The sequence below is a fragment of the Sus scrofa genome, chromosome 11, assembly GCF_054392235.1.
Source record: "Sus scrofa isolate SSC_HxYL_T2T_F1_AM1 chromosome 11, Sscrofa_HxYL_maternal_Yorkshire_Landrace_v2.0, whole genome shotgun sequence".
Classification (NCBI taxonomy): Eukaryota; Metazoa; Chordata; class Mammalia; order Artiodactyla; family Suidae; genus Sus; species Sus scrofa.
Genome location: NC_139393.1, coordinates 9,422,276 through 9,448,008, shown reverse-complemented (window position 1 = coordinate 9,448,008; position 25,733 = coordinate 9,422,276). Strand labels below are relative to the sequence as shown.

The window sequence follows — 25,733 nt, the reverse complement described above, 5'->3', positions numbered from 1 at the left end:
CGATGACGCCATGACGCGGCACGCAACGTGCGCGCCACCCGGAAGTCAGGCTGGGGCCGGGCCGCCGCCGCCGCTGCCTTTTATGGCCAAAGCCAATCATTGTTTAACTACCTGCGAGTCTGTACCCAGCGTTACTCTTCTGAGCCTTCAGAGTAGCAGGCCGCGCTGCTGGGAGGGACCGCGCGTCCTGTGTACACTCCCCGACTTCTTCCCCTTCTCTCCGCTACATCTACGTTTGGGTGCCCCCTCGGACAGGGCCTGGGGTCTTTGAAAAGTCTTTGTTCTAAGAGTGGGCGTCCCCCAAAGAGCGCAGATGTTCGAAAACCCCACAGTGGTCCGTGGCTGTGGATGACTCCTTTTCCCGGCTGCCTGCTCCCTCTAGGGTAGAAGGGGCTGCAATTTAAAGCCAGAGGACATTAGTTCTAGTCCACAGGCAGCTGGTTTTCAAAACCTCTGAACCCGCTTCCCTGCTTAAAAAATTGTAAAACCCGCCTCAAGTCTCCTGCATTAAGTACTTCCCTGTGGGGGCTTCCGTAATATCCCTTGACATTCCTAGGGTACCAAGCACTGTTTTGTGCCCGACTTCCCCTCCAGACCGCCTGCAAGATATGCTTAGCACCAGGCTTAATTCAGGTTTATAGTATTACCTAGAAAACCTTCGGCTGGATTCTGGAGGTGAGAGCGGCTCATGGGCCTTGCTGCTTCCTGAAGGCTCTTGGACAGTGCACAATGGAAGCAACCTTGGATTAGAAAAAGGGTGGCCTCTGCTTGGTTCCTTGGGTGTCGTTTTAGTTTGATAATCCTTAGCTGTAGTAGGAAGTCTTACCAATACAGATAGGTACCACAGCTATGATCATCCAGGTCTAAATAGCAAAGAAACACAGGCGCTTGATCTTTACCCAATAACAGCTACCACATAGTGAACATCTGTGAGTTGTTCTGCTTTGTGCCTTATAAGAAATATCATGCTTAGTCTTATAATAATTTATAAATCACTGGGTATTTTCAGATGGGGAAATCGAATCATCTTAGTTTAAGTTGCCTGGTCAACAAAGACTGGGTTTCAGTTCAAGTGTGTGTGTGACTTCAGGTACTTAACTATCCTATTAAATCTGTATTTACCCTCAAGGTCAGAACAATTTGCTTCCCTCCTCACACCCTGTTTTGGGGGGGGGAGGGGGGCGAGGCAAGGGTCCTCATTGGAGTGTTTTAATGAGAACTGTTGGTATGTCATACAACCTTCCCAAATATATTTTTTTACCATAGCACTGCCCCCTCTCCCCATAACTTTATGCTCCTTGTTCCTGTGGTACCAGGTTTTTTACACTCATTAGCTGTGCATAGCATTCTTTCTTATACACACTCTTCTAGTGTGGCAGCTCAAATGATTTACTGCTTGAATTTGATCTATGGTATCTTTTAAAACAGGACCTCTAAAATGGGGAGTCCCTATGCGAATAACTAAATGAATTGCTAACTTAGGGCATGTGTGTGAATAAGAAGTTAAATGAAAAACAGCTTTGAAAAAAAGAATCGAAGAGACAGGGAAGAGCAATTAGAGATCGGCGGCAATTAGACCTCTGCAGGTAAGGAGATCACCTTCCTTCCCCCAATTACGGTAACAGGCAGCAGCACCCGGCCCGATCTGAAATAAATGAAGAAGCACGGATGAACCTGAATCAACTTGTGTGGAGAAAGAGGGGGCGGTTGAAGATGGAAGGTAAAATAAGGACGCAAACAAACTGCCCTGGGATATTGCGCTGTGCCTGGGCGCCGGGAGGGCGGATGGAGCGCTTTGTGCGTGTTCCCTACAGCTTGTACCCGGGCTACGGGAACACGCTGCCATTGGGTCACCCCGGACTCGCTGAGCACAAACAGCCCGACTGGAGGCAAAACAACGGTCCCCCCGCTTTCCTGGCCAGGCCGGGGCTGCTGGTGCCCTCCAATGCCGCGGACTACTGCGTGGACCCTCGCAGGAGGGCCCAGCTCAAGGCCATTCTCTCCCAGATGAACCCCAGCCTGAGCCTGAGGCTGTGCAAGGCCAACACCAAGGAGGTGGGCGTGCAGGTGAGCCCGCCGGTGGACAAGTCCGTGCAGTGCTCGCTGGGGCCTCGCACCTTGCACAGCCGCTCTCCCTGGAGCGGCCCAGGCCAGCAGGCGCCCGGGTCCGCCTGGGGGGTCTCTTCGTCGGTGATGGACCGCAAGGGCGTGGGGCTGCTGCGGAAGGATGGCGAACACGAGGAGAGGAAAGCACTTTTGGGTCTTGCGGAGCCTGGCCAGCAGCCGCCGCCGCCGCCACCACCAACACCAAGTTCAGAAGAGGACCAGCGGGAGGAGTGCCACCAGCACGATGCGTCGGGGGAGGAAGATGCCTCGAGTCCGGAGGAACGCCAGGACAAGCAAGCTCAGGGAGGTGGCGGTGCTCCGTTCCGGCCGAAACCCACCTTCCAGGTGAGCCCTCTCTGCCTTCCCCGCAGCCCTCTGCTAGCCCCATTCCCTCTTTCCTGTTTTCCATTTCTAGAGCAATGACAGCAGAATCTTCTCTTGCTCCCTCCCTTTATTTGATGGAGAGCAAGTTCTGAAAACATGTATTTTACATGGCATAGGTGCTTTGTCCCTTGGGGGCAAAATAGGGTGCCCACTTGAAGCCTTAGAAACCCCAGTGTTTGGGAGCCATAGCTATTGGGAATGAGGGGCAAAGGAGGGTTTCAGGTTGTGAAATACGTGATCAGCCCTTCATTTTGTGAAGTTGGTGCGAGTGGTCTTGGGGAAAATAGATTAGCAAAGTCTGAGAGCCGCAAGAAGCATCCCAGAGTAATGAGTCCTTGAGAGAGGAGACCGGAGTCGATGTTGTGACCTTGAGAAGAGCTCTGATTGAGGTTAAGGAGGCTTCTTGTTTTTTTTTCTTACACAAGGCCACAGGAACAGGCTCCCCCCTCAAACACTAAGATAGTAAAGGACCTTTCCTCCTTATTTGCAGTTTTTAGAACCAAAATATGGCTATTTTCACTGTAAAGATTGTAAGACCAGATGGGAGAGTGCTTATGTCTGGTGCATTTCTGGAACTAACAAGGTAAGTAAGAGTGAGTGGGACCAGGGCGAAGGCTGGGGCGGGCAGATGGTGCATGGGGGGGGGGTACAATCCTGATGGAGTGCAGCTGTGGTGCTGCCCCAGCCATCTTGGCCGCACCTAATGGGTGCTCCGTCAGTGTTTGAACGGAGCCGAACTGGGCCGTCCACCAAAATGCCAGAGCGCCTGAACCATATCCCAGCGTTAGATTTGGTTGGGTAGTTCCCTTGGACAAAATGTCAGGTTGTTTAGATGAACCCTTGCTCTCCTGTGTCCTGGGACTTGTTGCTGTAGCCATTTCCCTCTGCGCCCCCCACCTTTTTGTTAGGGCCACACCTGCAGTATATGGAGGGTCTCAAGCTAGGAGTCCAGTCAGAGCTGTAGCTGCCAGCTGTGGGCTTATGACACAGCCACAACCTCTGTGACTGACACCACAGCTCATGGCAGTGCCAGATCCCTAACCCACTGAGCGAGGCCAGGGATCGAACCATGTCCTCATGGATACTAGTGGGGTTGATTAACTGCTGAGCCATGATGGGAACTCTCTGTAACCATTTGTTTTTAATTAGTGCATTTGAACAGATTTGGGCCTTAGCTCTAGTAAATTTCCACTGTCTGTCCACAAGGTGGAGCAATACGGGAACTAATTTGTGGTACAGGTTAGCTAGCCTTGAGGGGCTCAAGCTGAGCAATGGCTGCAAAGAGTAACACTGAAAAAAATCTGACCCTGTGATCACTTGGCAGAAGTTCAAGTTCTTGCCTTGACTTGATGGGAACACTACTGGCTCTGATATCCCATACCTCGAGGGGCGCTCAGGCACTGTCGGTTCCTCCCTGGTCGGCTGTCCCCAAAACACCCCCCACACCTGCTCGTTGGTTCTCTGCTTGTCCTTTCCTGTCCTTCCAAAGTCGGTTCTGGCCTGATGCATGTCCTTTTCCCAGGGAACTTGCCTTAATCATTGGATTAACAGAAACCGGAACAGGACTGCCCCTGCCATCACGTAGCCCACAGGGTCTGCTCTGATTTCTGAGGAGGTGATGGGACTGCGCTCCTCCCTGCTGCTCCGTGTCTTGATTACGAGGCCTTTACTCTGATCTCATCTGATTACTGTTGGAACATCCTTAGCTCTTAGAAACTATTCTTGGAAAGTAACTGTCCTTCAAAACTCCTTTTCCCTCCACCAATTCTACACATCTCCATTTGCTTTAAAAAAAAGATTGGGGGCTGGGTAGGAGAGGAAATGTAAAACCCCTTTTTCAGAGAAGTGGGCGTGCTGAGGAGTAGAGGCTGTTTTCCCGTACCCCCTGTAAGGTGGGCATATCCTCCCAGAAGCCAGGCACCACAGCCTTCCCAGCCGTGCTGGGGTTACGGTTGTTGGTGGGTGGGATGTGGGATTGGAGGCTTGAAATGTATTACCCGGGGCCCCGTAGTTCCAGGTCGCTGCCCCTGTTCAAGCTGACTTGCAACCCTCCCACCCACCTCGGTGCTGCAGTGCAGGAAGCCCATCCCAGGAAGTGTGGGAGATTTCAGGAGTTGTAATAAAGGCTGGAGAAAAAATTGGCCTGTGGCATTTTGTAAAGAACATTTATATTTACCATCTTACCTGTGTATACAATTTCAGTTCCTTGAATGACTGAAGTACCATTTTTTTTTTTAATCACTTAATCATTTGCACTTTATTTCTCTTTCCTTCCAAACTTGTTCTCTGGACAGTCATGGGTGTGAGGGCTGCAGAAAGGGGGGGCGCGCTCTCCCTCTGCTGGGGCGGCTCAGTTCTCCCTCTTGAACCCCTGCCCTTGTCTCCTGTTTTCAGTTCACTGTTCAGAGAACTTGCATTGAGGGGAGTTGAAATTCATAGGCCAGCACACATCTTTTATTTAATTTTGTCTCCCCACCCCCGCCCCCTTAATTGGAATTAGTTGTCTACCTATTAAAATGGAAGAAGCTTTCACATTCTGCATTTCCAGACTTTGCTGAACAATCAGACTATGGTCATTAAATACTCTGACTTCAAGTGTGAGGGCAGTTGGTTGGGGAATAGGCAGCTCTGTCTCCTTTATCCGGGTGAGTGCCCTGCATTCTGCAACAGTCTGCATCTGGTCTCTCTCATTCTACAAGCATTTGAGCTTGAGGCCCCCGTGCTGTTGCCATTTGGATACTGCTTTTCCAGTTTAAGGACGAGAGGGAGAGGGCAAGGAGGTGATGCTAAGACTAGAATGAAAACTTGATTATTAGTTTTTTTTTGTTTTTTTTTTTTTTACGCTAGCCGTTTACCAACTGAAGAGATGTTTAAACTAAACCACAGTTACCTCTCTTGCCAGAAAGAAAAACAGTGCTTTTTCATTCAAACACTCCTGCCACTAGGATTCAAAGATCAAGACAGAATTTATCCTGAAGAAATGTGTTCTGAGAGGAGTGACACAGGAAAAAAATGAGATTTGGTGATAAAGGTGTTGGCATGTGTGGCACGGACATGGTGCAGAAATAATGCAGGACGGGGAAGGTTCCCCCTCTCAGAGGGATGACATCTTGACGTCCAAGTAGGGTTTGAAAGGTTGGCAAAGAGGAGCTCACCAAATGAGGGCAAGAGGGAAGGTACATACGATAAGGCCCAAAGCCTAGAAACCCTGCCTGTCCGTGGATAACAATGATTTGAATTTCAAGTGGAAAAATGCCGGATAAATGAAAAAGTGGGGCAAATAGACCGGGATGAAAGGAGAAGGTCACGGGTTCTGCCTGTACAACGAATACAATGCTAATAGCTGCTTCCGGTTGATGACTTTTGCGATGGTACTTTATGTCCATAATGGGGTAGTTGTCAGGATTGTAGAAAAAGGGAGGGGTCTCGGGATTTTACAGGTAAGGGAAATGGTAGTTCAAAGAAGAAGGAACTGGTAGCACCCACAGAGTTAAAGGTCTCAGCATAGAGGCTGGGCGAGAGCAAGAAACAAGTTGGAATGGAATGGATTCCTTAAATTAAGAACTGGGAGCCTAGGGTCCCTAGAAACTTGTACTAAAGACAAATTTCTCTTTAGGTTTATTTCAAACAACTTTGTTGCAAATGCCAAAAGAGTTTTAACCCTTACCGAGTAGAGGCAATCCAGTGCCAGGTAAGCAAATAGAATACTTCCATTTGTGTCTGTAAATGTTTTCTTTCTTAAGCATGACGCTTCTGCGGCAAGATGTTCGGATTTGATAGACTTGGATATTTGTGTAGGAATGTGAGGTTTTCTATACGTTTGAATTTTTATAATATTTGAGAAAACATTTTTTGTTGTAGGGTGGGAGGTGGAGATGTATTCTTAAATGGCTTTGTATGGTATGTTTATGTATGTGGTATGTGCGTTTTTCCTCGGCCACCCTGTGTGTAGTTGGGATGCAGTCATTTAATAGGTAAGCTTTAGTGAGCTGTTAGCACGTGCCACACTTGGGACCTAGTCCTTTGCATTATCTCCTGTCATCTAACCTCTGGGTTAGGTACGATTCCCATCATACAGAGCAGAAAGCTCAAGTTCAATGCGAAAATAACTTGTCCAGGGCTAGATAGAGAGTAAGTCTAAGAGCTGCGATCAGATTCCCTGGTGTCCCAGTGTCTAGGAAGTCACAGAGTTGGGTGAGTTCTTACCTAAAACAGCTTGCAGGAAACCTCTAAGTTTTTTCAGAAGAGTGTGACGTAGTTGATTTTCATCATCAAAGGATTTTTTTTTAACCTAAATCCTTCATTTCGTTAAAAATACTTATTTAGAAATAAATGATAAAAAAAACGAGTCTAATAGTTTATAAATGATTTATCTTTCGAGTTTCTACTCTGACATTCTCACATAGTCTGTTGACTATGATTATTTTAGATTTAAATACATTTTCTTATTGGTATACTCCTTGTTGTTGTTTTCTGGTTTTCCTTGAATGGATTAAAAAAAAAAAATCCCCCTGCTATTACTTTGGCAGTTATTCATTCTTCAGTGTTCTTTTGGTAGTTACCTGGAGATGACAGCATGATTCCTGAGCAGTTTGTGTAGAGGCGGACGAGTCAGTGTGACGTCTCCTTGGCAATGCAGTGAACACCCAATTCCTTATCACTTCATCCGAACTTCTGTGCTGCTGTTGTTCCTTCATAAGACATTATTTTATGTAGGCATAATTCATGTCACTTTTGCTGTATATTTACCGTTTCTGCTGCTATTAGGTCCTTTTTGTGTCTGGGACCACGTGCCTTTTACCTGAAGAACACATTTTAATACTTGCTGTAGTGCAGGTCTGAAGGTGACACATTTTATCTTGTCTGGGAGGGTTTTTTTTTTTATTTTACTGATTTTATTTTTTTGTCTTTTTAGAGTTGCACCCGTAGCATATGGAGATTCCCAGGCTAGGGGTCAAATTGGAATTGTAGCTACAGCCAGATCTGAGCCGTGTCTTGGACCTGCACCGCAGCTCACAGCAAATGCCAAATCCTTAACCCAAGGAGTGAGGCCAGGGATTGAACCTGCAATTTCTGAAGAGTAGTCAGATTTGTTTCTGATGAGCCATGATGGGAACTCCATCTGGGAGGTTTTTTTTTTTTTTTTTTTTTTTTTTTTTTGCTTTTTAGGGCTGCACCCATAGCACATGGAGGTTCCCAGGCTAGTGGTCTAACCGAAGCTACAGCTGCCAGCCTGTGCCAGAGCCACAGCAACACCAGATCCAAGCTACATCTGCGACCTACACCACAGCTCATGGCAACGCTGGATCTTTAACCCCCTGAGTGAGACCAGGGATGGAACTCATAACCTCATGGCTGCTAGTCAGATTTGTTTCTGCTGAGCCATGGTGGGAACTCCTGTCTGGGAGCTTTTTTTAAAGGATAATTTTGCTGAGTAAAAATTGTTAGTTTGGCAGGAGTTCATTTCTGCCCGGTAAGAATCTGACCCTCATTTTTTCTGTAAAGTAGGCTATTAGTCTTTTGCAGCTCCTTTGTGGTAATATCTCACTCTTGATCACCTTCTTAAAATCTCTTTGCTTTTAAGACATCTCTCTCTGCTTTGGTTTTCAGCAGTTTTACAATTAAATGCCTACTTGGGTGTCTTTGTATTTATCCTGCTTGCATTTCTTAGTGTTTCTTGAAGATTTTTATCACTTTTGGAAAATTAGCAGCCGTTATTTTTAAAATACTACTTCTGCCTCCATGTTCTCTTTATTCTAATGGCTTATGTTAGATCTTTCACCATAGCTCCTACCTTTTGTGCTTTTTTCTATGTTTCCTATGCTTTTGTCACTCATTTCAGTTTGGATATCATCTACCAAACTATCTTCATTTCTCTCTTTTTTTTTTTTTCCTTTGGCTCTTCCAATCTGTTGTCAAGCCTACCTGTCGAGTTAGAGATTTCAGTTACTGCATTTTTCAGTACTAGAATTTTCGCCTTTTTAAATGACATAGAGCTCTCTACTAGAGATATCAGTCTCATTTCTTTGAGCCTATTAAGCATCATTATCTTAAAATTTGTACCAGGTAACTCCATTAACTTAATTCCCTGCGGTTCTGTTGCTGTCTTCTTCATATTCCTTAGTTTTCGAATATTGTTCTCTCTCCTCTTAGACCTGGTTATTGAGTGCTATGTATATTGTATATGAATAATTACAGTGCTGATTTGAGGCCTAGGACAGTATCTTTTCCCACAAGACTTCTTTGCTTCTATCAGGCAGATGGGGACACTAGCAGTTTCTGATTACTATCTTCCAATCAGGGTTTTGAGCTCTTGTGAAGCTGGGCTTTGGCGTCTGTGAAGGCTGGTCAATTTTTGGTTCATTCTTATCCTTGGAGTGTAGCCTTTCAGGGTTGCAACACAGAACCTGAATTGTTTACTGGGCCGCTTCCATTTTGATGGAAGATTTAAGATTATCCTTAGCCTCATCAACATGCTGAACTCATTTTCAGCTTCTGATTGCCTTTCACCTCTTTGGGAACTGGCTTTAGAGAGAAAATAGCCCCAGATGCCAGGCTCATCTCTATTTCTGGGTTTCTTTATCTAACAGTTGGATATTTCTCTAGTGCCTTCAAATAGTTGTTGTTTTTAATTATTATCTTCGTTGTTCAGTTGATGGGAGACTTGGTCAAAACCATCTAATTCACCATTGCCAAAACTGGAAACCTGCTTTGAGAGTAAATCCTGATTTGTTTTTTGATTAATTTTTTAATTGTGCCTTTTCTCCATTATAAAAGTGATGGGAGGATTAAATGAATTTTTATGAAGTGCTGAGAGCAGTACGTGTAGTAAACAACCATGTGAGTATCACGTTTAGAATTTTCTTAAGGAGGCAAACTCAGCAGTGAGAGAGTGGAAGGTGGAAGTGTGGTACAATATTTAACCACATCTTAGACTCACGTAGAAAAGAAAAATACCTGTTTTCATAATATAAAAGGTAAAGCTTGACTTACTCTTTTTGGCTATGGGCATATGCATAAAATAGAGCAGTGGTTATCAATTTTTAAAGATGGACAGGGTTGGAAGGTGAACCAGAGCGGTATACCCATCCCCATGGGGTGTGATTTTTATTTATAAAAAGAAAGAATGGGATAATGGTGAAAAACATTTCAAATTCCAGCAATGATGAGGCGAGTCTGGAAGGAAAACAGCCTTCCCTAGAACACCCTTTCAGTGTAACAACCAAAAACATCTTCAGATACCTCCGAGTGTCTGCTGGTCTGTAAAATACTGCTGATTGAGAATCACTGCTCTAGTGTTTTTAAATGTTGAGTCAAGATAGTCAAATCACTTAATACCCATTGCTCCTCACCCTCAGCTGGCTGCAAATGTATAAATCTAAAATAATGAAGGCAGCCTACAAAACTCTACCTTTTAAAACTTTGCTCTTGCGTCTTCTGGATTGGCTCAGGGGCACTCTCTTAAATAGCATCTTTGGTCATTCATCTTGAAAAATGCTGACACTTAATGGGCTGTGAGTGGTTTTGTACAACTCGGTCTTGGACTTCTCGTGGGATTCAGTGGAGGACCAAGATACCAGGGGTAGAGGTCATGAGAAGTATTTTCATTTGAAGATGACATTTAAGGAACTGCTTTGATCATTTAGTGCCCAACCCTGTTCCTTCTTTTCTAAAGACCTGTTCCAAATCTCGCTGTTCCTGTCCTCAAAAGAAAAGACACATCGATCTCAGGAAGCCTCATCGGCAGGAACTGTGTGGTCGCTGCAAAGACAAGAGGTTCTCCTGTGGCAATATTTACAACTTTAAATACATCGCACGACAGGGAGTACACTTGGTACAGGACACCTGAACTCTTCTTGTAACTGACTGTACAGTTGCTCTTTTGCGTCATGGCTCTGACCTGGTGTTGGAAAATGGATTAGGCTTTTGTACTTTTTGTAGGTTGTATGACAGTTATCATTGCGAATAGAATAAAATAAATGCATGTGAAATAGACCAATGAAGGTACATTAATTGGTGATCCTGGGATAAAAACAAACAAAAAATTGGGAAATGGTAGATCCTAACCCTAATCCGAAGAGAACAATGAAGAGGAACAATCGTCATTCATCTGACAAAATTGTGTAAACTGGGTATTCTAAGCTCTAGAAGCAGAGAGACCATTATGGGCAAGGTCCTTGCCTTCAAGTGGATATCATAATGCTAGCAAATGCTGACACAGAACTTACTATATGGCAGGCATCCTTGCAATTCATCATAGCAGTCTTACATTACCCTTTTTTAATAGATGAGGAAGGGGCGTCCCAGGGAGGTCATAGGGTAAGATGAGGATTTGAACCCAAGTGGGCGAGTACATTCTCTGTGGCTTTAACTACTATATTGATGTTCTTCTCAGACTCAGACATGTTGAGGGCAGTGAAGGAAGCGGGAAGCTCTCATAGAGTGACTCTTAGACCGAGTGGTTGGAAAGAGGCGACATGAACTTTGGGACCTGCGGGATAAAAGGGAGCTGGAAGAAAAGAAGATGGTTTCAGTCCAACAGAAGAGCAAGAGCAGAGACCCTGGGGGCAGGGGGGGACATGTCCTCGGTGTGGCCCAGGAACAGGAGCCCCTGAGGTTGATGTCAGACACAGGCTGGAGAAGGCAGGGCTGAGATCACAAAAGGTTCCTCTGGCCCTGGTCAAGCATATGGCAGCCCTTGGACGGGTTTTAGCAAGGCACTGACGTCAGAGTCTTACTATAAAAAAATGAACTGCTTTGAGGGAAGACCAAGTAGAGTGGAAGGAAGGAGACCAGTGAGGCGGTTAACGAAGGTCCAAGCAAAATTATGGCTTGGAAAAGAGTTGGCGGCCATGGAGGTGGAGAGAAATACATCAGTTCAAGGTAATGTTTGAAAATGTAATGCACAGAAGTGGAAGTGGGTGATAGTGAAATAAATGTGACTTAGAGTTTCCCTTTGGTGCACCGGGCTAAGATCTGGCTTTGCCACTGCTGTGGCTCAGGTAGCTGCTGTGGCCTGGGCTTGATCCTTGACCCTGGAACTTCCACATGCTGCAGGTGCAGCCAAAAAGGGGGAAAAAAAAAAAAAACATGACTTAGATTTCTGCTTTGAGCTCTGGGTTGGAACCGAGAGGTGTAACAGGAACATATTGTGGAGTCAAATTACCTGACTTCAAGTCCTCGGTGGGTACTGAGGACATGTGTGATTGTGGGCAAGTTATTTTCTGTCTCAATGACTCTTCCATAAAGTGGGGATAAGAGTAGGAATTGTCTCTGAGTGGTGGTGATGTGAGGACTAAAGTAGCTGATACAAGGTAAGCACTTAGGATACTGCCTGTAATAGGTGCTCAGTGAACTTGGCTGCTGTCCTTTTTCGGTGGGGCTATGAAGTCAGCTGGGAGGAGACTTGAATTTTCAACATTTTATTTAAGATTCATGACTCCATCCATATAATGATGTTGTGTAGGCTCCTGGTTATGTGAATTTGGGATTTAGGAGGGAAGGCAGAGCTAGAGAGAGAAATTTAGAGATGAAAAATGTATAGCACTTGAAGCTGTGGGCCCGGCAGCACAGGTCGCTGGGGCACACCAACGTTGAGAACATGTTTCTAAAACTTCATTGTCCAGGGGTTACCTGGTGATCTTAACTGGACTTTTTTAAGGCACCGTATGATTTTATTTTTTTATTTAATTTTTAAATTAAAGTATAGTTGATTTACCACGTTTCTTCAATTTCTATTGTAACTGGATAGTCTGATCCGGTTAGGTCAGGGGTCTGAGACTCAGCATCTTGGAGCTTCTTAGGTTTATAATCGAGGTCACTGGTCCCTTGACCATACTTTGGGTAACAAGAAGTTAGATGAAAGAGGAGGTTGGGAGAGGTAGGAAGAGATGGTGTCAGGAAAGCCAAAACACTATTTCAAGAAGCAGGGAGTGGTCGACTGAGGCAAGTCCTTTGGTGAATGACAAAGGTGACAATGTGTCTTTTGGGAAGTTCCCGTGTGGTGTGGCAGTTTAAGGACCCAGGGATGCTGCTGCAGCTGTGGCACAGGTTGAAACTGCGACAGGTTCGATCCCTGACCCAGGAATTTCCACATGCCGTGAGTGCAGCCAAAAAAAAAAGTATGTCTGTTGAGTTTGGTGACATAAGGGTGGCCAGTGATCGTGAAAAGAGAGGTTTCCATGGATGGGTAAGGATGGAAGCCAGAGTTAATAAAGTGAAGACTGTGACTAGAGAGAATATTTTCTAAAAGTTTTGCTGTTAAAAATCAGAGAAATTGGTATTACCCAGGAGATTTTTTTTTTGTGGGGGTGGGGGAAGAAGGTATGTCTATTAATGGGAATAATTCAGTAGAGAGAAGTTGATGTTAGAGCTGGGAGAAGACTCGCCTGCAGGAGCCAAAACTATTGAAAAGGAAGAAGAGATGGGGTCCAGAGCAGGGATGGCATGATCAGGCCTGACTGGGGACAGCGATAGTCCTGCTGTTGTAAGTGGATGGACCACCTAGAACATGGGCTGGAATTGGATAAAGATAGGTTTATAGATCTGAAAGTGAAGATAAGCCCATCTAATCACTTTTAAATTGAAGTATACTTGATTTATAATGCTATGTTGGTTTCAGGTGTACAACATGAAGATTTGATATTTTGGTAGATAATACTTCATTTAAAGTTGCTCGAAGATAATGGTTATATTTCCTGTGCTGTAGAGCATCTTTGTGTCTTATTTTTATACCTAGTACTTTGTACCTCTTAATCTCCTTCCACTGTCTTGCCCTTCCCCTGCCCTCCGCCCCTCTGGCAGCCACTCGTTCTTTGATCTATGACTCTGTTTCTCTTTGGCCATGTTTGTTCACATGTTTTTTAGACTCCATATGTAGGTGAAGTCATGCAGCGTCTGTCTTGCTTTGTCTGACTGACTTAGAATAATACCCTCTGAGTTCATCTATGTTGTCACAAGTGGTGTAATTTCTTTCTTTTTTTTTTTTTTTTTTTTTCTTTTTTAGGGCTGCACCCTGTGGCACATGGAAGTTCCCAGGATAGGGGTTGAATGGGAGCTGCAGCTGCCAGCCATAGCCACAGCCACAGCCATGCCAGATCTGAGCCACACCTGTGACCAACACCACAGCTCAAGACAAGACTGGATCATTAACCTACTGAGGGGGGCTAAGGATCAAACCCATGTTCTCATGGATACTAGCTGGGTTCATGACTGCTGAGCCACAATGGGAATTCCTATTCCTGAGTAGTATTTAATCCATCTATCAATGGGCACATAGGTGACTTCTATATCTTGCCTATTATAAATAAAGCTTCAGTGAATGTAGGAGTGCATTCATCTTTTTTTTGGTCTTTTTTTTTGTCTTTGTTGTTGTTGTTGTTGCTATTTCTTGGGCCGCTCCCTCGGCATGTGGAGGTTCCCAGGCTAGGGGTCCAATCGGAGCTGTAGCCACCGGCCTACGCCAGAGCCACAGCAACGCAGGATCCGAGCCGCGTCTGCAACCTACACCACAGCTCACGGCAACGCCGGATCGTTAACCCACTGAGCAAGGGCAGGGACCGAACCCGCAACCTCATGGTTCCTAGTCGGATTCGTTAACCACTGCGCCACAACAGGAACTCTGCATTCATCTTTTTAAATTAGTGTTTTCATTTTTTTTTTTTTTTTGGCTAAGTACCCAAGAGTGGAATTACTGGATCATAAGGCAGTTCTGTTTTAAATTTGTTAAATAACCATACTGTTTGCTATAGCTGCACCAATTTGCATTCCTACAAAAACATGTCAGTGTTACTTTTTCTCCACATTCTCACCAGCACTCATTGTTTGCTGTTTTTTCAACAACAGCCGTTCTGACAGGTGTGAGGTGATATTTCATTGTTTTTTTAAATGATTTTTATTTTTTCCATTATAGTTGGTTTACAGTGTTGTGTCAGTTTTCTGCTGTACAGCAAAGTGACCCAGTCACACATACATATATACATTCTTTTTCTCACATTATCGTCCATCATGCTCCATCATAAGTGACTAGATAGAGTTCCCAGTGCTGTGCAGCAGGATCTCATTGCTTATCCATTCCAAAGGCAATGGTGTGCATCTATTAACCCCAGATTCCCAGTCCCTCCCTCTCCCTCCCACTCCCCATTGGCAACCACAAGTCTGTTTTCCAAGTCCATGATTTTATTTTCTGTGGAAAGATTGATTTGTGCTGTATATTAGATTGCAGATATAAATTATATCATGTGGTATTTGTTTTTCTCTTTCTGACTTACTTAGTATGAGAGTCTCTAGTTCCATCCATGTTGCTGCAAATGATGGTATGTTGTTCTTTTTTATGGCTGCATAGTATTCCGTGTGTGTGTGTGTGTGTGTGTGTGTGTGTGTGTGTGTGTGTGTGAGACATCTTTTTTTTTTTTTTTGGTCTTTTTTGCATTTTCTAGGGCCGCTCCTGTGGCATATGAAGGTTCCCAGGCTAGGGGTCTAATTAGAGCTGTAGCCGCCAGCCTACACCACAGCCACAACAACATGGGATCTGACCTTCGTCTGTCACCTACACCTCAGCTCACAGCAATGCCGGATCCTTAACCCAGGGATCGAACCTGCAGCCTCATGGTTCCTAGTCAGATTTGTTAACCACTGAGCCACAATGGAAACTCCATATACCACATCTTCTTAATTGATCATAGGTGTCTGGGTTTATTTCTGGGTTCTCTATTCTGTTCCATTGGTCTGTCCCATTCATCTGTCTGATGGACATTTAGGTTGTTTCCATGTCTTGGCTATTGTGAATAGTGCTGTAGTGAACAGGCGGTTGCATGTGTCTTTTTCCAGGAAAGTTTTGTCCAGATATATGCCTAAGAGTGGGATTGCTGGGTCATTTGATAGTTCTCTATTTAGTTCTCCAAGGTACCTCCATACTGTTTTCCATAGTGGTTGTACCAATTTACATTCCTAAAACAGTGCGGGAGGTTTCCCTTTTCTCCACACCTCTCCAGCATTTGTTATTTGTGGATTTATTAATGAGGCCATTCTGCTGGTGTGAGGTGATACCTCATGGTAGTTTTGATTTGCATTTCTTTAATAATCAGTGATGTTGAGCATCTTTTCATGTGCTTGTTGGCCATCTATATATCTTCTTTGGAGAAATGTCTTTTGCCCATTTTTCAATTGGGTTGTTGGCTTTTTTGCTGTTGAGTTGTATAAGTTTGTATATTTTAGAGATGAAGCCCTTATCAGTTGTATCGTTTGAAACTATTTTCTCCCATTCTGTAAGTTGTCTTTTTGTTTTCTTTTTGGTTTCCTTTGCTGTGCAAAAGCTTGTCAGTTTGATTCAGTCCCATTGGTTTATTTTTGTTTTTATTTCTGTTGCTTTGGGAGACTGACCTGAGAAAACATTCGTAAGGTTGATGTCAGAGAATGTTTTGCCTATGTTCTCTTCCAGGAGTTTGATGGTGTCTTGTCTTACTTGTCTTGTTTAAGTCTTTAAGCCATTTTGAGTTTATTTTTGTGCATGGTCTGAGCGTGTGTTCCAGTTTCATTGACTTGCATGTAGCTGTCCAGGTTTCCCAGAAATACTTGCTGAAAAGACTGTCTTTTCCCCATTTTATGTTCTTGCCTCCTTTGTTGAAGATTAATTGACCATAGGTGTCTGGGTTTATTTCTGCATTCTCTATTCTGTTCCATTGTCTGTTTTGGTACCAGTACCACACTGTCTTGATGACTGTGGCTTTGTAATACTGCCTGAAGTCTGGGAGAGTAATGCCTCATGCTTGGTTTTTGTTCCTCAGTATTTCTTTGGCGATTCTGGGTTTTTTGTGGTTCCATATAAATTTGTGGATTGTTTGTTCTAGGTCTGTGAAAAACATCATGGGTAATTTGATAGGGATTGCTTTGAATCTGTAGGTTGCTTTGGGTAGTATGGCCATTTTTACAATATTAGTTTTCTCCTTTCTTTACCTGTGGTTGATTTCTAGTTTCATGCCATTGTGGTCAGAGAAGATGCTTGAAATAATTTCTATACTCTTAAATTTGTTCAGGTTATTTTTTGTGCCCTGGTGTGCGGTCAACCCTTGAGAATGTTCCATGTGCACTTAAAAAGAATGTATATTCTGATTTTTTTGGATGTAATGTCCTGAAAATGTCAATTAGGTCTAACAGTTCTGTTGTGTCATTTTGGATCTCTGTTGCTTCATTGATTTTCTTTCTAGAGGATCTGTCCATTGATGTGAGTGGGGTGTTAAAATCTCCTAATATTATTGTATTCCCATCAATTTCTCCTTTTACGTCTGTTAGTATTTGTAGTATTGGGTGTTCCTATTTTAGGGGCATGTATGTTAACGATTGTACTATCCTCTTCTTAAATTGATCCTTTTCTCATTAAATAGTGTCATTCTTTGTCTTTCTTTATGGAATTTTTAAAATTCTGTTTTGTCTGATAGGAGTATTGCTACTCCTGCTTTCCTTTTATTTCCAGTCATATAAAATACCGTTTTCCATCCCCTCACTTTCAGTTTATGTGTCCTTTGCCCTAAAGTGATTCTCTTGTAGGCAGTATATTGTAAGCTCATGTTTTTTCTTAACCAGTCTACCACTCTCTCTTTTGATTGGAACATTCACTTCATTGACATTTAAAGTAATGATTGATCAATATGTATTTATTGCCATTTTAAACCTTGTTTTCTAGTTGATTCTGTTTCCCCTTTGTTCCTTTCTCTTTTTTGAAGGGGGGTGTTGAAGATTTCCTTTTTTTTTTTTTGAATGAATTTTATTTTTTATTAATGAATTTTATTACATTTATAGGTGTACAAAAATCATCACAACCAAACTTCATAGCATTTCCATCCCAAACCCTCAGTGCATCCCCCCACCCCCAAACCTGTCTTATTTGAAAGCCATAAGGTTTTCAAAGTCTGTGAGTCAGTATCTGTTCTGCAAAGAAGTTCATTGTGTCTTTTTTAGATTCTACTCATAAGTGATAGCATTTGATGTTGGTGTCCCATTGTCTGACTGACTTCACGTAGCATGATAAATTCTAGGTCCATCCATGTTGCTGCAGATGCCGTTATTTCTTTCCTTTTAATGGCTGAGCAATATTCCATTGTGTATATGTACCACATCTTCTTGATCCACTCCTCTGTGGATCAAGGTTGTTTCCATGTCTTGGCTATTGTATACAGTGCTGCAATGAACATTGGAGTATATGTGTCTTTTCAAGTCATGGATTTCTCTGGATAGATACCCAGGAGTGGGGTTGCTGGATCAAAAGGTAGAAGATTTACTTTTATTTTATGCTTGTTTCCTCTTCTTTTTAGTTTTTGTGAATGTATTTTTTTTTTTTTTAATTTGCAGTTGCCCTATTTTTTCCAAAATGTTAACCCATTCCTGTATCTGCTTGCTTTAGCCTGATAGTCATTATTGGCTCAAATATATTCTTAAAAAAAAGGGTCTAGCTTATTGTCTTAATTTCCTTCCCCACATTTTACTATTTTTATGTCTTTTTTAAAAAACATCTTCACGTTCATCCTTATGCTATTCCTTGTGTTTGTTGTCACTTTTACAAATAGTTTTTTTTTCCCTTTTATATCTATATACTGGCTTATTTAAGTGATTACTTCCCAATTGTAATTTCCTCCATCCTTTGTCTTCTTACTTCTTTCCTATTTAGAGGAGACCTTTCAATATTTCTTTTAGTATTGTTGTATTTTTTTAGTTTTTATCTATTGGAGAAATTCTTTATTTCACCTTCTATTTTAAATGCTATTCTTGCTGGGTAGAGTATTCTAGACTGCAATTTTTTCCCTTTTCGAACTTTAAATATATCTTGCCATTCTCTTCTGGCCTATAGTGTTTCTGTAGAGAAATTAGCTGATAGCTTTATGGGGGTTCCCTGATAATTAACTCTTTGTTTTTCTCTTTCTGCCTTTAAAATCCTCTCCTTGTCTTTAAATTTAGCCATTTTTATTATAATATGTCTTGGTGTGGGCCCATTTGGATTCAACTTGTTTGGGTCCTCCTGTGCTTCCTGTATCTTCATCTCTGTTTCCTTTAGTTTTGGAAAGATTTCAGCCAGAATTTCTTAAAATACACTTTCAATCCCTTTTTCTTTCTCATCTCCTGCTGGAATCCCTACTGTGCATAGATTAGCCCACTCTATATTATCCCATCAATCTCTCATATTACTTTCATGTTTTTTCATGTGGTTTTCTGTTTGCTATTCTGATTGGGTGAATTCCATTATTCTATCATCCAAATCACTTATTCGTTCCTCTGCATTATTCGTTCTGCTCTTCAATACCTTTAACTCAGTTTGGATCTCTGCAAATGAATTTTCTAATTTCTCTTGGCTCCTTAAATTTTTTTCATTCCTTTCTAAACTAAACTGCATTACTGTTCATATCCACTCTTAATTCCTTCGTATCTGCTCTTAATTCTTTTTAATTTTCCCACTGTACAGCAAGGGGGTCAGGTTATCCTTACATGTATACATTACAATTACATTTTTCCCCCACCCTTTCTTCTGTTGCAACATGAGTATCTAAACAAAGTTCTCAATGCTATTCAGCGGGATCTCCTTGTAAATCTATTCTAGGTTGTGTCTGATAAGCCCAAGCTCCCGATCCCTCCCACTCCCTCCCCCTCCCATCAGGCAGCCACAAGTCTCTTCTCCAAGTCCATGATTTTCTTTTCTGAGGAGATGTTCATTTGTGCTGGATATTAGATTCCAGTTATAAGTGATATCATATGGTATTTGTCTTTGTCTTTCTGGCTCATTTCACTCAGTATGAGATTCTCTAGTTCCATCCATGTTGCTGCAAATGGCATGATGTCATTCTTTTTTATGGCTGAGTAGTATTATTCCATTGTGTATATATACCACATCTTCCGAATCCAATCATCTGTCCATGGACATTTGGGTTGTTTCCATGTCCTGGCTATTGTGAATAGTGCACCCGCATGTTCATTGTAGCACGTGTCTCTTTTAAGTAGAGTTTTGTCCGGATAGATGCCCAAGAGTGGGATTGCGGGGTCATATGGAAGTTCTATGTATAGATTTCTCAGGTATCTCCAAACTGTTCTCCATAGTGGCTGTACCAGTTTACATTCCCACCAGCAGTGCAGGAGGGTTCCCTTTTCTCCACAGCCCCTCCAGCACTTGTTATTTGTGGATTTATTAATGATGGCCATTCTGACTGGTATGAGGTGATATTTCATGGTAGTTTTGATTTGCATTTATCTTATAATCAGCAATGTTGAGCATTTTTTCATGTGTGTGTTGGCCATCTGTACATCTTCTTTGGAGAAATGTCTATTCAGGTCTTTTGCCCATTTTTCCATTGATTGATTGGCTTTTTTGCTGTTGGGTTGTATAAGTTGTTTATATATTCTAGAGATTAAGCCCTTGTCAGTTGCATCATTTGAAACTATTTTCTCCCATTCTGTAAGTTGTCTTTTTGTTTTCTTTTTGGTTTCCTTTGCTGTGCAAAAGCTTTTCAGTTTGATGAGGTCCCATGCTCTTAATTCTTTCACAATTATCACTAGTTCCTTTTTGAACTTGGTGTCTGTTAGAGTGCAGAGGTCTGTTTCATTGTTTGATCCTTTAGGGGAATTCTCCTGTTCTTTTAACTGGGAGTGGTTCCTGAGCTTCTTCTTGTGCTTATTATTATTATTACTAATTTTGTCTTTTCTAGGGCCGCACCTGTGGTGTGTGGAGGTTCCCAGGCTAGGGATCCAATCAGAGCTGTAGCTGCTGGCCTACACCAGAGCTACAGCAACGCAGGGTCTGGGCCATGTCTGTGACTCACACCGCAGCTCACGGCAATGCCAGATCCTTAACCCACTGAGCAAGGCCAGGGATTGAACCCACAACCTCATGGTTCCTAGTTGGATTTGTTAACCACTGCACCACCAAGAGAACCCCTTCTTTTGCTTATTATTATTATTATTAATATTTTTTATTCTCTGAGTTTAGGGGAAAAAACTACTGCAGTCTTGGAGGGTTATTTACATGCAAGAGCACTCCTGGATAGTTTGTGAGGGCTTACTTTTTTTTTTCTTTTTGGTATGAGGGCTGCTTTTGGTTTGGATGCTTGCCCTTTCCTCAGTGTGTGCAGACTCTTATCCCCTTGATAGGGATGTGCTGGTGTATGGCCTTATGTGTGTTGCCAGGGAGATGGAGGCACTGGGCAGGGCCTGTAGCCAGTGCCTGGTTGCTGGGCCCTTGATAGTGACGAGGACCTGTGGGGAGGTGACACAAGTTGCCTCTAGTTGCAGGGCCCTGGGAAGTAGCAGTGACCTCAGGCAGATGTAGGCAGTGCCAAGAGCCTTTGGCAGTGGCAGCAGCAGGGCGTGTGTGTTCCCAGGGGAGTGAGAGCAGCAATGAGTGGTGCTTGGTTCCAGTGTTTTCCTCTGTAATGACCCCTGAGGTGATTAGGGCTGCAGGTGGTTCTTTCTCATGGATCCCTTCTGGTGGGTCACATCCACCTTTGGGGTCTGAGTTGGCTCATTGGTTTTCCCACACAAGAAGAGCCCCATTGCCCAAGAGCCTGCAAGTGCCCAGAGAAGGATATTCCTGTAGTGGTCCCACCCCTCCTCTTCTTGCCATCCCCCACAATGGTGCATTGCTTCTCCTGTTGGTCCAGGCCACTCTCTTCACTTTTATTCAACCTAGTTTTGGAAGTCCTAGGCATCACAATCAGAGAAGAAAAAGAAATAAAAGGAATCCAAATTGAAAAGCAAGAAGTAAAATGGTCACTGCTTGCAGATGACATACTATACATGGAAAATCCTAAGATGCTACCAAATAACTACTAGACTGGGGTTCCTGTCATGGCGCAGTGGTTAACGAATCCGACTAGGAACCATGAGGTTGCGGGTTCAGTCCCTGCCCTTGCTCAGTGGGTTGACGATCCGGCGTTGCCGTGAGCTGTGGTGTAGGTTGCAGACGCAGCTTGGATCCCGAGTTGCTGTGTGCAGAAATCCTCAACAATATACTAACAATCTGAATCCAGTAATACCTTAAAAAGATCATTGACCGTGATCTAGTGGGATTTATCTCAGGGATGCAAGACTTTTCAGTATTAGCAAATTAATCAGTGTGTTGCACCATGTAACAAATTGAAGAATAAAAACCATATGATCCTCTCAATAGATGAAGAAAAAGCTTTTGACAAAGTTGAACACCCATTTACAATAAAACCGCTTTAGAAAGTGGGCATAGAGGGAACTTATCTCAACATAATAAAGCCATATATGACAGACCTACAGCTAACATCATACTCAACAAATTATTTCTTTCTGATTTATTCTTGGAAGTTTATATTTTTCTAGGAGTTTATCCATTTCTTAGGGGTTTTCGAATTTGTTGGCATATAAGTGTTCATGTTATTCTCTTATGATTATTTGTATTTGTTTTATCAGGTGTATTCTTTAATTTATTATTTTTTTTAATTTTTATTTTTCCATTATAGTTGGTTTACAGTGTTCTGTCAGTTTTCTACTCTACAGCAGAGTGACTCAGTCACACATACATACATAATTTTTCTCACATTATTCTCCATCATAAGTGACTAGATACAGTTCCAGTGCTATATAGCTGGATCTCATTGCTTACCCATTCCAAAGGCAATAGTTTGCATCTATAAACCCCAAATTCTCAGTCCACCCCACTCCGCCCACCCTCCCCCACAGCAACTGTAAGTCTGTTCAAGTCCATGAGTTTCTCTTCTGTGGAAAGGTTTATTTGTGCCATATATTAGATTGCAGATATAAGTGATATCATATGGTGTTTGTCTTTCTTACTTACTTCACCTAGTATGAGAGTCTCTGGTTCCATCCATGTTGCTGCAAATGGCATTATTTTGTTCTTTTTTATGGCTGTGTGGTATTCCCTTGTGCATATATACCACATCTTCTTAATCCATTCAAATGTCTGGCATTTAGGTTGTTTCCATGTCTTGGCTATTGTGAATAGTGATACAATGAACATATGGGTGCATGTATCTTTTTCAAGGAAAGCTTTGTCTGGATTTATGCCCAAGAGTGGGACTGATGTATCATATGATAGTTCTTTATTTAGTTTTCTGAGATACCTCTATACTGTTTTCCATAGTAGTTGTACCGATTTTAATTTATTATTTTTTAATTTAGATTCTCTTTTTAAAAAAATAACCCAGATAAAGGCTTATCAACTTTATATTTTCAAAAAACCAGCTCTTTGTTTCATTAATCTTTTCTATTTTTGGGTCTCTGTTTATTTCTGCTCTGACTTTTATTATTTCCTTCCTTATGCTGACTTTGGGCTTTGTTTTTCTTCTAACTCATTTAGATTGTAGATTAGGTTCAGATTTTTCTTGTTTACTGAGGTGTGCCTGTATTGCTGTAAACTTCCCTCTTAGAATTGTTTTCGCTGTGCCTCATAGATTTTGAAAAGTTGTGCCTTTATTTTCATTTGCCTCATGGTGTTTTCTTTTTTTTTTTAATTTAATTTAATTTAATTTAATTTAATTTAATTTTTTGTCTTTTTGCTATTTCTTGGGCCGCTCCCACGGCATATGGAGGTTCCCAGGCTAGGGGTCGAATCGGAGCTGTAGCCCCCTGGCCTCTGCCAGAGCCACAGCAATGCAGGATCCAAGCCGCATCTGCAACCTACACCACAGCTCACGGCAACGCCAGATCGTTAACCCGCTGAGCAAGGGCAGGGACCGAACCCGCAACCTCATGGTTCCTAGTCGGATTCATTAACCACTGCGCCATGATGGGAACTCCTCATGGTGTTTTCTGATTTCATCACTGACCCATTGTTTTTTTTAGTAGCATATTGTTTCATCTCTTCATGTTTGTGTTTTAACCATTTTTCTACCCATAATTGATTTGTAGTATCATACTGTTGTGGTTGGAAAATATGCTTGATGTAATTTCTATATCCTTTAATTTGTTGAGACTTATTTTGTGGCCTAGCATGTGATCTATCCTGAGAACATTCTATGTGTACATTAAAAGACTACATATTCTGCAGTTTTTGAATCGAAGATCACATAGATATCTGTTAAGTACAACAGGTGTAATGTGTCATTTAAGGCCACTGTTTCCTTAGTGATTTTCCATTTGGATTAACCCTCCATTGATGTAAGCAGGATGTTAGAATCCCCTATTATTATTGTATTACTCTCTGTTTTTCCCTTTATGTCTGTTAATATTTGCTTTATATATTTAGGTGCTCCTATGTGAGGTGCATATGGGTTAATGAGGGTTATATCCTCTTTTTGTATTGATTCCTTTGTCTTAATATAATTCCTTTTGTGTCTTCTGTTAAAGACTTTGATTTACAATTTACTTTGTGTGTAAGAGTATTGCTCCCCCACTTTCTTATTTCCATTTGTGTGAAATATCTTTTGGTGTCCCTTCACTTGCAGTATGTATGTATCTTTTGCTCTGGATTGGAAGAATTTATATTGTTAAAATGTCTGTATTACCCAAAGCAATCTATAGATTCAATGCAATCCCTTTCAAAATACCTATCACATTTTTCACAAAAAAATGAACAAAAAAATCCAAAAATTTATACAGAACCACAAAAGGTTTTGAAAAACCAAAGCAATCTTTGGAAAAAAGAATAAAGGTGGAGACATCACATTTCTGATTCCAAACTACAATACAAAGCTATAATAATCAAAACCTCTTGTGATATTGGCATAAAAATACACACATAGATAATTGGAATAGAATAGAGAGGCCAGGATAAATCCCTGAACATATGGTCAATAATTAATGACAGAGGAGTCAAGAATATACAATGGGGGAGTTCCTGTCGTGGCGCAGTGGTTAACGAATCCGACTAGGAAGCATGAGGTTGCGGGTTCGGTCCCTGCCCTTGCTCAGTGGGTTAACAATCCGACGTTGCCGTGAGCTGTGGTGTAGATCGCAGACGCGGCTCGGATCCCGAGTTGCTGTGGCTCTGGCGTAGGCCGGTGGCTACAGCTCCGATTCAACCCCTAGCCTGGGAACCTCCATATGCCGCGGGAGCAGCCCAAGAAATAGCAACAACAACAACAACAAAAGACAAAAAGACAAAAAAAAAAAAAAAGAATATACAATGGGAGAAGGACAGTCTCTTGAATAATTGATGTGTAGAAACCTGGACAGTTGTGTACAAAAGAATGAAAAAGTACTTCTCTCATTCACTATACACAAAAATTAACTCAAGGTGGATTAAAGACTTGACCATAAGTTAAAAAACCTTAAAAACTCCTAAAAGAATACATAGATTATAATCTGCTTGATGTTGATGTATATTTTTTAAAATCTGACTCCAAAGGCAGTGTCAGTAAAGGAAAAATAATCAAATGGGACTGCAAACAGAAATCTTCTGCACAGAAGAAAATATCATTAACAAAATAAAAGCCAACCTACTGAATGGGAGACGATATTTGTAAATCATATATCTGATAAGCGGTTCATACCCAAAATATATAAAGAAATCATTCAACTCAATAATAAAACAAAAATTCAGTTTAAAAATGAGCAGAGGATCTGAACAGGCATTTTTTCAAACATGGCAGTGATGTCTGACAGGCACATGAAAAGATGCTTGGCATCACTAATAATCAAGGAAATGCAAATCAAAACTTCAATGAGATATCACCTCACGCCAAACTGGATGGCTATTCTTTTGGTATTTTATTTTTTAATTTTATTGATACATAGTTGATTTACAATATTGTGTTATTTTTTTCTGTTCAGCAAATGAATCAATTATATTCATTTTTGTGTTCTTTTCAATTATTGTTTATCACAGCATATTGAATATAGTTCCCTGTGCTATATAGTGAGACCTTGTTGTTTATCCATTCTATATATAATAGTTTGCTTCTGCTAATCACCAACTCCCAATCCTTCCCTGTCTACCTGCCTGTGGCAATGACAAGTCTGTCTCTATGTCTGTAAGTCTGTTTCTATTTGGTAGATAGATTCATTTGTGCCATATTTTAGATTTCATGTGACATGGTCTTTGTCTTTCTCTGACTTCCTTCACTTAGTATGATAATTTCCAATTGTATCCATGTTCCTCCAAATGGCATTATTTCATTCTCTTTATTTTTTTTGATTTTTTAAATCATTCAATGAATTTATTACATTTATAGTTGTACAACGATCATCACAATCCAATTTTATAGGATTTCCATTCCACAACCCCAGCACAACCCCCCACCTCCTGAACTGTCTCCTTTGGAAACCTTAAGTTTTTCAAA

General features: G+C 41.9%; 1 protein-coding gene across 9 annotated transcripts in view; it reads left to right on the top strand.

Annotated features, from left to right (window-relative positions):
- The first annotated feature begins 17 nt into the window (after nucleotides 1-17).
- The window catches only part of ZAR1L (zygote arrest 1 like), a 47,974-nt gene continuing 22,258 nt past the window's right edge, over nucleotides 18-25,733 (top strand). For 2 of the 9 annotated variants that reach the window (XM_084981438.1, XM_084981437.1), the window contains exons 1-4: nucleotides 18-675; nucleotides 1,429-2,451; nucleotides 2,981-3,073; nucleotides 6,107-6,181. In XM_084981438.1, coding sequence (XP_084837564.1) covers nucleotides 1,669-2,451; nucleotides 2,981-3,073; nucleotides 6,107-6,181 — 951 coding nt within the window. In that variant the 5' untranslated portion in view covers nucleotides 18-675; nucleotides 1,429-1,668. Of the gene's footprint in view, nucleotides 2,452-2,980; nucleotides 3,074-6,106; nucleotides 6,182-10,165; nucleotides 11,374-25,733 lie in introns of those variants that run through there. The other 7 variants (XM_084981440.1, XM_084981439.1, XM_084981441.1 and 4 more) reach the window with 7 other exon arrangements.